At 44.2% G+C, this 15,155-nt stretch overlaps 1 protein-coding gene across 2 annotated transcripts in view; it reads right to left on the bottom strand.

Annotated features, from left to right (window-relative positions):
- Window positions 1–3,179: 3,179 nt before the first annotated feature.
- Window positions 3,180–15,155, bottom strand: part of LOC115084953 (rab11 family-interacting protein 4-like) — a 58,250-nt gene continuing 46,274 nt past the window's right edge. The window contains exons 9-11 of one of the 2 annotated variants that reach the window (XM_029590414.1): window positions 11,802–11,942; window positions 10,609–10,761; window positions 3,180–4,326 (exon numbers count right to left, since the gene is read on the bottom strand). In XM_029590414.1, coding sequence (XP_029446274.1) covers window positions 4,189–4,326; window positions 10,609–10,761; window positions 11,802–11,942 — 432 coding nt within the window. In that variant the 3' untranslated portion in view covers window positions 3,180–4,188. The remainder of the gene's footprint in view (window positions 4,327–10,608; window positions 10,762–11,801; window positions 11,943–15,155) is intronic. The other variant, XM_029590415.1, reaches the window with a different exon arrangement.

The following is a 15,155-nucleotide window of genomic DNA, read 5'->3' as shown; positions in this document are numbered from 1 at the left end:
ATAATGTATTATGGCCTTAAATTCTCTGGTCTCAGGGGATAAGGGGGGTGTATTAATGTTGCGGTTGTGGGGGTTGGATGGAAGTATGTCTGGGGACGTGGGCTGCATGTGTTGCTGGATGTCTAGAATAGAGGGAATACATGGATGCTTCTTGCATGAAGTATTGGGGGACATGGGAGAAAAAAAACCCTAAGGGCTGCAAGAAGTGCAATGTAGTTGTAATGCTATATGTTTATCAATTCTTGGTAGAATGTGTACACATGGTTGCTGTAGTTTTATGCCATGTTGGTACTGGCTGTACAATACTGTTATTGCATAGATGGCTGTGTATTCTTGCTGCTATTAATAAAAATTATTCTGAAAAAAACCCCCAAATACACTACACATCTATCGGTTTACCTTTATCCAAATGTTTATTAACCCCTTAAAAAAATGAAGGGGATTTGTGAGGCAAGACTTCCCTTGGGTAAATCCATGTTGACTGTGTTCCATTAAACCTTGTCCTTCTATAAGCTCTGTGATTTTGATCTTTAGAATAGTTTCTACTATTTTTCCCCGGCACTGAAGTCAGGCTCACTGGTCTCTAGTTACCCGGATCGCCGCTGGAGCCTTTTTTAAATATGGGGGTTATATTGGCCACCCTCCAGTCTTCAGGTACAATGGATGATTTTAATGATAGGTTACACATTTTAACTAATAGATCAGAAATTTCTTTGTTGAGTTCTTTCCGACTCCTGGGGTGCATATCATCCAGTCCAGGTGATTTGCTACTCTTTAGTTTGTCAATCTGGCCTACTACATCTTCCAGGTTCACAGTGATTTGGTTAAGTTCGTCTGACTCATCACCCCTGAAAACCATCTCCAGAACAGGTATCTCCCCACAACTTGTTAGTAAACACAGAAGCAAAGAATTCATTTAGTCTTTCTGCAATGGCCTTATCTTCCCTAAGAGCCTCTTTAACCCCTCAGTCATCTAACGATTCAACCAACACCCTTACATGTTTTTATCAAGTTTTTACCTCTTCGGCCAACTTAAGACTGGCTAAGAGAATTTGAAATCAATGTTTTACACTCAATTTGACAATGCTTTGATCTGAAGAAAACAGGAAATTCTTCCAATTTAAGGATTTTTTTTGGCTAAAAAAAACCTTTTTACCATCCTGGTAATCATTTTGCCTTCCTTCCACCATTGTATTTCTAAATCTTAGAAGCACAATGTCCATACCTGTTTTACACCTTTGAAAGGTGCAGCTGCAAAGGTTAGTTTTTTCCTACTTTCCTCATTTTATCAAAGTTTCCCTTTTGAAAAGTTTAGTGTTAAGAGCTGCAGATTTACTTATTGTCCCCCTTCCAGTTATTAAATGTGATCATGTTATGATCACTATTGCCAAGTGGCCCCACCACCATTACCTCTTTCACCAAATCCTGGGTTCTACTAAGAAATAAACCTAAAATAGCTCCCTCTCTTGTTGGTTCCTGAACCAATTGCTCCATGAAGCAGTCATTTATTACATCCAGGACCTTTATGTCTAGCATGTCCTGATGTTACATTTACCCTGTCAATATTGGGGTAATTGAAATCTCCCATTATTACCCTGCCAAATTTGTTAGCTGCCATGATTTCTCTTAGCATTTCATCATCTGTCTGACCATTTTGTTCAGATGGACGATAGTATACTCCTATCACTATACTCTGTCCAACGATCTGTCATGACTGCACCAATCGGCCCCCCCGACGAAAGAGACTGTTTCTATAGTGGGTGCCTCAGGTCAGGTACTCACTGCCCCTCTGCAGAAAGAATGAAGTATACAAGTAGGCGGGACCATGGTATCCCTTATCGGATGGAACCTGCTGTGTAAGCCTCAGACCACATTGAGATTTCAACCAACAGGGGAAGTTAAAGCCCCCTTCGGGGACCATCCAGTGATACTCATCTGTCCCCTCCAAGAAGAATGGAGACTACATCTTCCCATAGTCGAACGAACCATCGAACATCGATATGAAAACAACTGGGATTTCTACCCATATAGATTCTACTGAGCATTTAGTCTCTTGTATGATCTTTATCCTGTTGGACTCTATGCACTCCTGGATATAAAGTGCCACACACCATCAAGTTGATCCTCCCTAGCATTGCAATTTAAATTTATACCCTGATATAGCACTGTCCCATTGGTTATCTTCCTTCCACCAGGTCTCTGAGATGCCAATTACGTCAAATCTCATCATTCGCTGCTATACACTCAATTCTCACATCTTAGACTTCAGGCATTGGCATACAGACATTTCAAAGTGTGTGTTCTTGTTTATATTAACCTGCTTTTCAGTTGCTACGGATAATTTGGAATCCTTTCGCTCAGGTGATTTATAGGCACATGGACTACTTTTGCTTTTATTGGAACCTCTGTTGGGATGCACTAACTCTCCTGTCATTAGTATCCTTCAAAGATACCATCATGCACTGCTAACTGTCTGCTTCTCCCCTTGTTCTAGTTTAAAAGCTGCTCTAGCTCTTTTTTTTTTTTTAAATTAGTGCCAGCAGCCTGGTTCCACTCTGGTTAAGGTGGAGGTTGTCCTTTCAGAAAAGTCTCCCCTTTCCCCAAAAGGTTGTCCAGTTCCTTCCCTTTACCTTCATCTCATCTACGCATTGAGACTCCAGAGCTCTGCCTGCCTCTGGGGACCTGCACGTGGAACAGGAAGCATTTCAGAGAATGCCACTCTGGAAGTTCTGGATTTCAGCTTTCTACCTAAAATTTGTCTTCCAGAACCTCCCTCCCACATTTGCCTATGTCGTTGGTGCCCACGTGTACCACGACAGCCGGCTCCTCCCCAGCACTGTCTATAATCCTTTCTAGGTGACGCGTGAGGTCTAGCACCTTCGGCCCAGGCAGGCAAGTTACCAGGCAATCCTCACGTGGCCCAGCCATCTACATTTCTAATAATGAAGTCACCATCTACAATGGTAGACCTAACCTTTCCCTCCTGGGCAGTAGCGTTGGGAAACTTGTCCTCCAGATCACCTGGAGTGCAGGTCCTTGTTCCAGGACTTGCTCTCTGCACATCCACAAGAAACTTGACTGGTTAGTTGTGTCCTAAGAACTGGGTTGAGAATCCCTGTCCTAGAAGTAAAATAGAAGGAAGGATAATAGAAGAGTCACATAGTAGCATACAAACACCATTGTGCTGATGGCTTTTAATTACATTCTAAATACAACTTTTCAGATATTTCTTTCCATCCATCATATCCCTACCTACTCAAAATAGAATACAAGTTGTGGGGGTTTTTTGTTTTTTTTCATCCAGCCTTTAGTCAGGATTGGGGGGGGGGACACACATGTTTAACACCTGTAATCCTGGATGTTGCTTATTAACTACATCAAACTCATCTATGCTTATTTATATACAATATTGTATTTATCATGATGTTCAATATTGTGAATCACTTCAGGCTGTGTGGGTAGAAGTGATAAAGAAATATAAATGTACAGTCTCAAGCGATTAAAAAAAGATCAGGGGGCATTTCCCCTAGTGAGGATTTAAAAATCAAAAAAACCCCGACAAAGTTCCCCTTTTCCATAAAACATGCCACGGTCCCATCCTCTTAGCAACCCTCACACGCGCTTCTTCCTTCCAGCACTTCATTCTGTGTGATAAAGAGGTTCTGGCCACGCATTGTGGACACCAAGGTGCAGGAGTACCGTCTGGGGCATCTCTCACTCCAGGATCCAATTGGCACTGGATGCCTGGAACGACAAAATGTTAAACCCCAATACTGATATGACAGCCACAGCTCTCTGCCAACCTGGCTTCTTCCTCAGTAAATAAAGAACTTCAGAACCAAAACTTTAAAAAAAGTGACATTTTAAATCTTTTTAAAAATGGGTGCGATATTCATTAAATGAACATGGTGCTATCACGTGAACATTTGAGATGAGCTTTCTTTGGTTTTATCCACCCCTGTACTAATATCATTATTGTGTGTGCAGATAGGTCCTGGATGGGTAAGGGCTGCTATAGACTCTGCCTTAATCCATCGCTATGAGTGAAAGTGCATTTCCATCTCTTCAGCCCTCTTCCATGTAGAATTGTTCCACCTTCCACCCCAGTGCAGAAATAAAATTAGCTCAGCAAGTTAAATCTGCAGCCCGCCACTGTCCCCCAGCACTTCTGTGGCCCATGGTGGGTGCTCAGCTCTGTGCAGACACAGTAGGGGATTTGATCTCCAGCACCGTAGGGTCCCTCTCCAGGACTTGAAGGATCACATGGTCCAGGTACTGCCGCAGATGTCTGTTCACCTCCTCCTGTTCTTTCACTGTCAGCAACAGCTAGTTGGGGGGGGGGGGGGGGGGGGGGGGAAGAGAAATACACAGAAAAAATAAATATGAAAATAAGACAAGCATGTTTAGAAGAAATGCAGCTTGCTCATACAAATTGTTTGCAGCTTTTAAGAGAAGATATAGCTGAGCCTTTCTAAAGGATGATTCAGAAATGACAGGCAGAGAGTAGAAAGAGCATAGATTTTCAAAAATAGTTCTGCACCACACTATGGATTAGTGGAATGTGCCATGCTTGGGAAGCTTCAGTTTAAATTTCTGCAAAGGCTGTTCATTCATCCACTGTGGCCTCCAACCAACCATTACCAACTATGGAATCTTGTAAATGTGGGTATGCAGACAGCTCACATATCAATTGGATCTGGACAGGTCTTCAAATAAAGAAATTAAGGAGACTATTAGGGAGCATTTGGCAAGCTTGTTAAGAGGAAGTTTCTAAAAATGCTGAATTCTGTTTAATAGGAAAAAAACATCTCTACAGCACTTTCATGGCTGTTCAAGGAAATTTAGGTTAAGAGCAAAGCAATATATATTGCTTATGTGGTAAGGAGGTGGTATTGTGGGTTAATCTGGAAAGAGGGAGTGGAACATTGTATATATTGGTGGTATACACAGATCTCCATCACAGACTGAGAAGATAGAGATTTAATGGAGGATATTCACAGGATTGCTGTGAAAAGGGAGGTGCTGCTGCTAGGAGATTTTAATCATCCAGATGTTGATTGGGACATTCCAGCTGCAGTATCTTCCAGAAGCAGGGAGATCCTGGATTGTCTACAAGGAGAACTGTTCTGTCAACTGGTAATGGAGCCCACATGGGGAGGGGGAGATACTGGACCTGGTGCTTACCAAGAGAGACAGTATTTCTGATGTAATGGATGATCACCTGGGGACCAGCAACCACGGGATGGTGGGGTTTAGTATTAGGCCTGAAGAGATGAAGCTTCACTCTAAGGCAAGGGTCCTAGACTTCAGGAAAAACTGGCATTCGCAAATTGGGGAGTATCTCAAGGAGTCATTAGCTGGATGGGAAAGTAGATAAGGACAACTAATCTTTTTATTAGAATGGAAATAAAGATGAGGAAAGACAGTTATGGTTTTCTAACAAAGTAGCTGAACAGGTAAGGGAGAAAAGGTTAGCGTTCCTAAACCACAAGAGATCACAGAAAGTGGAAGGCAGGCGACAACTGAAAGAAATTGAGAAGCTGGGAAAGTAGCAAAAATTCAAAGAAGAAAAAAAATAGCAAATACAGTAAAGTGTAGGGACAAGACTTTAGATATGTTAAGAGATAGAAGGAAGTGCAAAAGTGGCATTGTGAGGCTCAAAAGGTGAAGGGGAGGAATATGTAGAGGCTGAGAAAAAAAGCAAAAAAAATCACTTAAATATTTCTGTTTAGTGTTTGTGGAGTAGGGCCATATAAAACAAACACACAAATAAGACTGAAGTGAGATAAACCTCAATCAATTTTCAGAACAGTGTGTTCATGAGGCGCTAACTAAAGTTAAAGTACATAAGGCGATGGGGCTGGATGGGATACATCCGAGGGTACTAAGGGAACTTAGGGATATCCTGGCACTCTGCTGGCTGACCTTTAATGCTTCTTTAGAGTCTGGAGTAGTTCAGGAGGATTGGAAAAAAAAGGGCGGAGGTGGTTGCTATTCATAAAAGTGGAAGCAAGGAGGAGGCTGGGAACTACAGACCAGTTAGTTTGACCTTTGTGGTGAGAAAACTAATGAAATCACTGCTAAAGCAGAGGATCGTGCAATTTTTGGAATCCAATTGTTTGCAAAATTTGAGGCATCATGGTTTTACCAGAGGTGAATCTTGTCAGATGAATCTAATCAATTTCTTTGATTGGGTAACCAGAGAGTTGAATAAAGGGAGCGTGCTAGACATAGTGTACTTGGATTTCAACAAGGCCTTTCACATGGTTGCACACCAAAGACAAATTGTCTGCCCTTTGTATGGATCCTAGAATGACTTGAGTTAGAAACTGGCTATGCGGGAGGCAAAGGGTTGTGGTAAACTGAGTTCTCTGAGAAGGTCGTTACTAGCTGTGTGCTTCAGAGATTGGTCCTTGCACTTTTTTTCCCCAATATTTTTGTGAGCAACATAATGGAAGGGTTGTCTGGAAAGGTTTCCCTTTTTGCAGATACCAAAAATCTGTAACAGGGTAGACAGTCAGGAAAGAGTGGAAAATATGAGCAGAAATCTAGTGAATCTTGAGGAATGGTGTATGGTCTGGCAGCTAAGATTTAATGCTAAAAAGTGCAATGCATTTAGGATGCAAAAACCCAAGGGAAAGGTCTAGTATTGGAGGTGAAATTCTAAGCACAAAGGATCTAGGGTAATTGTATCTGATGACCTCAAAGTGGCAAAACAGGTGTTAAAGCAATGGTAAAAACCAGAATGCTTGGCTGCTTAGGGAGAGAAATGGTAGCGATATTACAGCTGTATAGGTCCCTGGTGAGACCTCACTTGGAAAACTGTGTGCAATTTTGGAGACTATCTTCAAAAGGATATAAGCAGGATGGAGTCTGTCCAGAGGATGGCTACTAAAGTGGTCAGTGCTCTTTGTTCTAAAGCATATGGGGACAGACTTAAAGATCTAAATATATATATCCGAGAGGAAAGGCGAGATATGATAGAGACATTCAAATCTCTCAAAGGTTTCCATGAAAGGTTTCCATGGAAAGCAGGCTCTAAAACAAGGGTCATGAGATGAGGCTGAAAGGGGGTAGACTCGGGAGTAATCTTATGAAATATTTTGTTACATAGAGGCTGGTGGATACTTGGAACAGCCACCCAGTGGAAGTGGTGGAGACAAACAAACAGTCTTAATTCAAGAAAGAATGGGATAAACACAAGGGATCTCTAAGTGACACTAAATTGGACAGATGAGCAGACTGGATGGGCCCTCACCCCCAAATGTAACAATGTTGAGAACAAAAACACAGATTACCAAGTATAGTCAAGATATTGGTGGTATGGAAGGATAGCCTAGTGGATTAGAGCAGTAGGCTACAAACCAGGAAGTCAGAGCTCAAATCCAACTGTTCTTTGTGACCTTGGGCAAGTTGTTCCATTTCCTCCTCAGGTACAAACTTAGATTGTGAGCCCTCCAGGGATAAGGAAAACCTATAGTTCTTGAATATAATCTGCTTTGAAGTGCTGAAAAAAAGGGTAATAAAAGTTACAAAAAAAAAAATTGGTGACTAACAAAACTGATCATATATAAATATTTTTTTAGGGTATGAGAACCATTGGAGAAGTAGGCTAGTGGTTAGCTGAGCAGGCTATCAACCAGGTCAGCCAGGATTCAAATCCCACTGCCACTCCTTGTGACCTTGGGCAAGTCACTTCACCTTCCATTGCCTCAGGTACAAACCTAGGGCCTGATTCAGTAAGATGTTTCTCCATAGATATAAAATGGGGGGAAAATAAAAAAACTTTAGTGAACCTGGACCTTAGACAGACAACTGGGGATAGGGAAATAAATGAATGTAATCTGCTTTGACGTGCATGAAAGGCTGAATATAAATCAGACACAAGAAACTGCAGAAAGAGGAAGACTGACAACAGTTGGAAAAGCAGTCAAGAAAGCAAAGGCGAAATGGAAGAAAAAATGGCTAATGTAGTAAGAGGGAGAAGACTGATAAAAAGTGGTGCAAAAGTGGGATTATAAGGCTGGGCAATAACAGAGGAACATGTAGAAGCTAATGAGGAAAAATTGGAATTGTTTTAACAGTAAATGGCAGCAAAAAAAAAAAACACAAAAAAACTCAAGTCCATCCAGCCTACCCAGCAAATCTCTTATTTTCTTCTTAGGGAAATTGTTGCTCTGTGCAGTTCAGTCAATACTGGCTTTCCTTTACAGCTTCTCTATCATTTAGCTATTAGGAATCTGTCTTTTTTCCATGTCCTTTTTAAATTCCTTTATGATCCCTGTCCTCAGTACCTCTTCTGGGAGGGCATGCCATGCATCCACCACACTTTCCGTGAAGAAATACTTCCTGACATGACCCCTTGCTTACAGCTTACTTCCCATTGGAAAAAAAGGTTTGATTCCTGTGCATTAATACCTTTCAGGGATGTAAATGTCTGTATCATATCCCCCCCCTCTCTTCTCTCCTCCAGGGTATAAAATAATTTAGGGCCTTCAGTCTCATCTCAACTCTTTTTGGTGCAAACTCCACAACATTTTGGTCACCTTTTCTCTGGACTGCTTCGATCCTGTCTCTCCTTTCTGTGATAGGGTTCTGTTCAATGTTCACTAAAGAAGGGCTTGAAGTAGGACCACAGAAAAACTTCCACAAATAGCACAGGAAGAGATGTGGACCTCAAACAATTTGCAGAGGTCTGTGTTCACAAGGAGCTAGCAAAACTCAAAGTAGATTGTTTCCTTCTGGCGCCATCGCTTTGACAAGTTCTGGTGGGTCCGTGACAGACTTTATCAAATGGTTCCTTAGAGACAGGAGTAGCTCCAGAGGACTGGAGACTGGCAGATATGGTTCCCCTTTACAAAAGTGGAAGTTGGCACGCACAGGTTTGGCCTCCTTATAGGCAAGCCTTGCACTCTGCTCCCTCAAGGCCTCAAACATACAATTAAAAATTATGTACAATAAGATTTAAACGAAAAAGGACATTCTGAGGCTGTGTGGCCCAGCAAAGGTGGGCCACACAGCCTCAGAATGCCACCTGGAGTATTTTCTTCGGGCCATGTGCACCCAACCAATGCTGCTGCTTTTTCTGTGGGCCATGTCGGCCTGGCGGACACTGGTCTACCTTACTGCCTCCTCCTTCCAAACCCTGTGGGGCCCAGCCGATGCTCCTGCTGCTTATGCTTTTCCCCCAGCCCCACATATTCAGCCATTGCTGCTTCTTTGGATGCATGCTCCACTGATGCTGCTGTTTCTGCTCCTTTGGGCTGCCTTGACTAGGCCTTTATCTTTGGAGTCTGAGCAGCAGAGGCCTGGCTGGTGCAGCCCATAGGAGCAGAAGCAGTAGGATAATCAAGGCTGGTGGAAGCACTATATGGCAGTCCGGGTAGCCACCTTAGTCTGCCTAGTACTTCCACCAGCCCTGAAGGTGGCAACTAGGAACTACAGGCTGGTTGGTCTGACTTTTAATGGTGGATAGATTAGTGGCATTACAATTAGAACAGGGAATAGTGCAGTTCCTGGAATCCAGTGGATTATGGCATCCAAGGCAGCCTGGTTTTACCAGACAAAATCTGATCAATTTCTTTGATTAGATGACTAAAAGTTAGATCAGGGCAAGTGTGTATTGTACTTACATTTCAATGAGCCATTTGACACAGTTTCACATAAGTGATATCTAAACTAAGCACCCTTGGCATGGACTCTAAAGTGACTGATTGGGTGGCAGGCAAAGAGTAGTGTTAAATGAGTTCATGCCTAGGAAAGGGGCGGGGTGCTGCAAGGATCGGTTCTCAGTCTAGTTCTGGTTAATATTTTTGAAAGAAAGGGTCATCATGGAAAAGTGTGTGCCTTTCTCGTTTATAAATAGCAAAATCTTCAACAAGGTAGACATGCTGGAAGGTGTGGTGTAGAAAACATAAGGAGCGATGAGAGCCGCCAAAATCTGCAGACTGCCAGTTCCATCCCCACCACATGCAATCAGGGCCCCATTTGCACTGTGCCCGGAAGTCAGCGAGCACAGGCTGCCTCAGTGCAACAAGAAACCCCCCCCCCCTTCCCCAATGTCCACAGAGTCATGGGGAAGGGGGTGGAGGTAAAGCAGCACAACACCAGCGGCATCTAGGGGTGCCACTGGGAATATGGCGGCTGCACACGATGCATTTGTACCTTCTACACTGTTCCTCATGCAGGCTTCACAGAGGCACAGCCCAATGGCACCCACTTTACTCTGACGCAGCAGTGCACACTCTTAAACAGACACCAGGACCTGATATACTAAGGTCCCCCCTCAACGAGCCTGTGTCTATGGGGGTGGGGGAGAAGCTTAGTAAATCAAGTCCTTCGTTCCCAGCAACTATTTTGCCTCTCAGCTGAGCCAGAAATAAAGTGGTAATATCTTGTTTGATCCACACGCGTTAAAAGATTTGAAGAGAATATTTTTCTAAAAGTGAGCCTCACTGCTTTATGGAGGTAATGCAGGAGCGTCACCCTCTTTCCAACATGGCCCCTCATCATTCCCTGATGCGCTCCAGTTGGATAAGTCTGGAACAAGCACAGGGAAGGGCCTTGCAGAAACCTCAGGAGGAGGAGGAGTCCACTTCATTTTGTTACCTGTTCCTTTGAAGCGATGTCCAGCTCCTCAGCGAGGGACCTAGGGGTGTGTGTCACTGTATCCCCCAACACGCTGAAGGATAACAGCTTCTCCTGCAGCTCCTCATTCTGGTAACGCAGGCTGCGATTCTCCTGTCGCGTCAAATGCATGTTCTGTTACAAAATGCTGGCGCTAGTCAAAACACACACACACGTGAATACCACCCCCTCACAATTATCTTTTATAACATCATTCCAGCAGTGACCAGCGAACCATAATGCAGATGGTGAGACACACTTTGCCTACCCACCTCCTGCTCCATAGTGGTAGTGAGGAGGGCCCAGTGCTGAAAGCAGCAGTACCAGGGGATGGAGGCTCCAAGCAGCCACCTCCCACCCACAGGCAAGGCAGCCCATGCTCCCCTCCTTGATGCTGCTAGGAGAAGGACAGGGGGCTGAGGATCCCTGGGCTCCGAAGCTGCAGAAAGCAGTACTTTGCGCTGGTGCTCCAAGCAGGGAGAGCAGCAGGACTGCTTGTGTTCCTGCCACCACTCTGGTTCTTTGCTGCAGAGGCAGGGTGCCAAGCAGACTATCAAGGAGCACACACTACAGGCGTCAGCAGGGTCCTGCAGGCTGCACAGCTGGTAGGAGGAGGAGGGATGCTTGGCAGCACCCATTCTTCAGGCCCTAAACTGAGATGGGACTTGCAGCTCCTGCTGTCAGTGCCCATGAGGGAGGAGGTGGGTTGGGGAATTAACTTATCCCCGGGGGGGGGGGGGCGGCAGGGGAGAAGACAGCAGTGTCCAGAATAGTGGAAGGTGCAACATGCAAAGACAATATGCTTTGTCTGCAAAGGACTGACACAAACACCCCTCCCCCCCCCACATACAGAGGCACACACACAGGCAGTCCAAGCACTATTCACTAGTTTAAAAATATTAGTTTTCCTTTAATAGGCTGAAAATGAAAAAAAAAAAGTTTCTAAATTTAGAACTTTTTAGGTCTGCCTCAGATAAATTCAGTATAGACCTCAAAAAAGGTACAAACTTTGTTTTGCTTCTATGAAAGTTCTAGACTTGGAACAATATTGAACATGAGCTCTCTATAGTATTCAAGGCCTGCTAAGAGCTTAATCATTCTGAATGCAGGCCAACCTCAAGCAGGTTTGCCAACAAGTCTTGTGGAGACAGGAAAAACGAGCTAGAGGATCTTACCCCTACTAATCTCTCCACCTCCTGCTCCTCCCAGTGTGCCCAGTGGCAAGCAGTACCTTGCTCAAAGCCACCTAGCACAGATCTGCTACTGGGTCTGCTCTTCTGAAGGCTGGCCACTTCGCTGCGCAGCTCCTCAATCAACTGGGGACATGCAAGGAAAAAAAAAAAACACATGACATGTGCTTTACGGATATTAAAAATAGACACTAATAGTTTACAGAGGACTAACATGTAGTATTTCTTACTCCTGAACAAACAGGAAGCGAGAACAGAGTCTGCACAGCAACTATGGTAGAAAGAAACCAAAAAACCCTGAATACTAGAGTCATGGTTTTCCTGTTGCAAGGGCTGAGTAGGGTGACGAGATGGTCTGGTCTTACAAAGGTACAATTCTGCTTTAAGAAATTGTTCTATGTACTACTTGCACAATTTATCTGAATTTCATGCATGACATGAGCAAATCTAAGAGAAAATAAAAGGGGGGGGGGAGTGTAGATAGTACAGCACATCTCCCTGATCCTCCTACTCCCAGGTTTCTCTCCACCTCTCCCCCCCTGCCTGCGGCCCACGTTCCTCTCCATTGCCCCCTCCTATCACTTTTTTTAGGGCTCAGTATTAAGGGAAGAGTCGTGGCAGGCCATCAAGGTGGAGATAGAGTGGTGTATGCTCCCTGTCTCCTCTATTTGTCTTCCATGTTGCACACGTCCTTTGTAGGTCAGGAAGCACAGGAGAGGGAGGAGAAGCAGCGGCAGACAACAGGCGTGCATACTTACTGTGCCCCCCACGCTATCATCACTACCCTCAATATGAAGCTCTAAGAGAAGGGAGGCAGAGCAAGACGGACCTTAACCCGGCTTCTACCAAGGGGCTACGTCAGTAGCCACCCTAGGTAAAAGTGTTACCAGAGTGATGAGAGGAAGCTCATGCACATGTGACTGACAGTCACTTTCAAATTGCACTGTTACATTATCAGGTCACTAAACTAATTGCTGCCAAATGCAATCTGAAATGTCCCAGTTAGAAAAGAGGGTAGTTGTACATTACTGCTAGAAAAGCAATCGTTAAAAAGCTACTGTAGCCCAGATTTCTAAGGCTGATGCCATCCTGAAACTAATGCTGGTTCTTTACACAATAAGGGATTCTCTTTTGAGAATATATAAGTTTGCTAATGAGCTATTGCTGGCTTCACCTTTTCTTTAGTTCTTTGCTGAAGCTGTTGAGAAATCTTGGAATGGTGCACACGTTAGGGTGCTGTTTCCTCTGCATTGCTTTTCAGGGGTAGATTCTGAAGAGCAATGCAGAGGAAACTGCCAGAGTCCAGAGGACTAGCCAAAATCCTGACCCTGGTTTTAAACTGGGTAGCAGTATGGCATTTAGGGCGGCTTTGCTCATGGGCGAGTCCTCTAGATCTGAGCCCGGGGGGTGGGGGGGGGGGGGGGGGTGTGGAGGTCCTTGTAAACACTGAGGAAAAAAAAACAAAAAAAAAACAAACTGTTTTCCATGAAACCCACTTCAAAATCTTTGAAATGTCAAAAGGAAGATGAAAAGTGGAGAGGATCTGGAGCATGGCCTGGTGTCTAATAAGATCCAGTCTCCTTTGTTTTCTCGCCCCAAAGAAGTTCTCCTGAGCATGGAATGTCAGCCTGCAGCTCTTGTACATCTTCTCTGAACCCGACTGTCCACAGCCATGAATGTCAGCTATGGAAAGAGACTCACTACAGCCTCAAGTGAACCACCAGCTAAGTGGACTAGATGTATTTATATTCCCCTTTTCACCATTTTAAAGCAGATTACATTCAGGTACTGTGGGTATTTCCCTGTCCCCTCAGGGCTCACAATTTAACTTTGTTACCTGAGGCATTGGAGGGTGAAGTGACTTGCCCAAGGTCACAAGGAGCAGCAGTGGGATTTGAACTCTGTCTTCCCTAGTTTGTAGCCTACTCTCCACTGCTCCTCCTTATCCAGTAGGGCATGAACATGTCTTGTACCTCTTGAGGGGAAAAACTGTGTGAAGTTTTGTACTTCTTCTGAAAGGGTCAGATAGCAATTGTCTACGTAGATGGGTAGTCAGCTATGCAGGAGGAAAGTGGGAAAAAAAAAAAGTTTCCCTATGAGATCCAAAGTCTGTTGAGCTCAAGATCTGAAGGGCCAGTTATGTCCAACTTCTTGGACCTTTTTGTGAAAGATCACCAAGCTCTAGGTGAGGGAGCAGGATCTTGTCAAGTCCTGATGCCACCTGGACACTTCATACTTTTGTTCTCAGAAAGCACAGAGCATGGGTGTCCAAGTCCTCATAGGGACAGTCTAAATGAGTGGAGGATGGGCACAGCCACCAACTTCTTTGCCGCATCTCGGAACTTCAGGAAGCCAAGCAGAGGGGAACCTCTAAAGTCAAATCAAATGGGATGGTCTTCACTGATTTACAGAAGGAAACATCCCCCATTACCTTCCAACTGCAGAGGCAGCTAAGAAGAGAGGGGGAAGAATAGCCTTCCCAGTGTTACACAATAACCAAGTCTGGAAGTCTCAGACAGACTCCTCAAGGGAGTTGAAGTTAAAGAAGAGGTCAGCCAATGGCCTAGGGTTAACTGTAAACCTTCTCAGAGCTGAGGTAGATACACAGTCAGTCAATGGCACAACTTTGTGCTTAGCAGGCATGCTAGTCTCATCACAGCTCGGCCGATGAAGGGGACCCAGCAACCACAAAGTCAGTGATATTTTGTCGGCACCACTTGAAGCTACTGGCTTGCTTTTTGGCTATAGTGAGGAAAAACTGACAAAAATGAAAATCACTTTGCAAGCCGGCTATAGATAGAACATGGTTAAGAACATGTCAAATTAGGTCAAACCGAGGGTCCATGAAGGCCAGCATCCTGTTTCCAACAGTGGCCAATCCAGGTTACAAGTAACTGGCAAGTAACCAAAAACATTAAATAGATCCCATGCTACTAGTGTCAGTAATAGTGGCTATTACTAGTATTGTGTCATTAAATAAAGAGCAAAGCAAGCATCAAAATACTATTGACAAATTAGAAGAAAAAACATGCTCAAAATTCAGAAAAATCAAAAAGGGAAGGCACCTCAGGGAATGGTTGGCTAAGGAGTCATCTACAAAGATAGTCCTCGCTTGTTGGGAAAAAAAAAAAAGAAGTGAAAAACCTGGAAAGGTTCCTGGTCCAGCAGCATGCAGAAAACCACCGTATCTGCCCCAAAAGTTCTCTTGGCAAGCTCAGGAATGATCCTCCCTACTGATGTCTTGACCTCTCACTGGCTGTTGGGCCACAAGCTACAGGTTAATCCCCGAAAGTAGATGCACTTTGATCAAAAGGAAGAAGCCACTTTCTTCTGCACGGC

The sequence above is a fragment of the Rhinatrema bivittatum genome, chromosome 2 (assembly GCF_901001135.1).
Source record: "Rhinatrema bivittatum chromosome 2, aRhiBiv1.1, whole genome shotgun sequence".
In the NCBI taxonomy this organism is placed as follows: Eukaryota; Metazoa; Chordata; class Amphibia; order Gymnophiona; family Rhinatrematidae; genus Rhinatrema; species Rhinatrema bivittatum.
The sequence above is the reverse complement of the archived record's forward strand: the minus strand, read 5'-3'. Positions and strand labels throughout refer to the sequence as shown.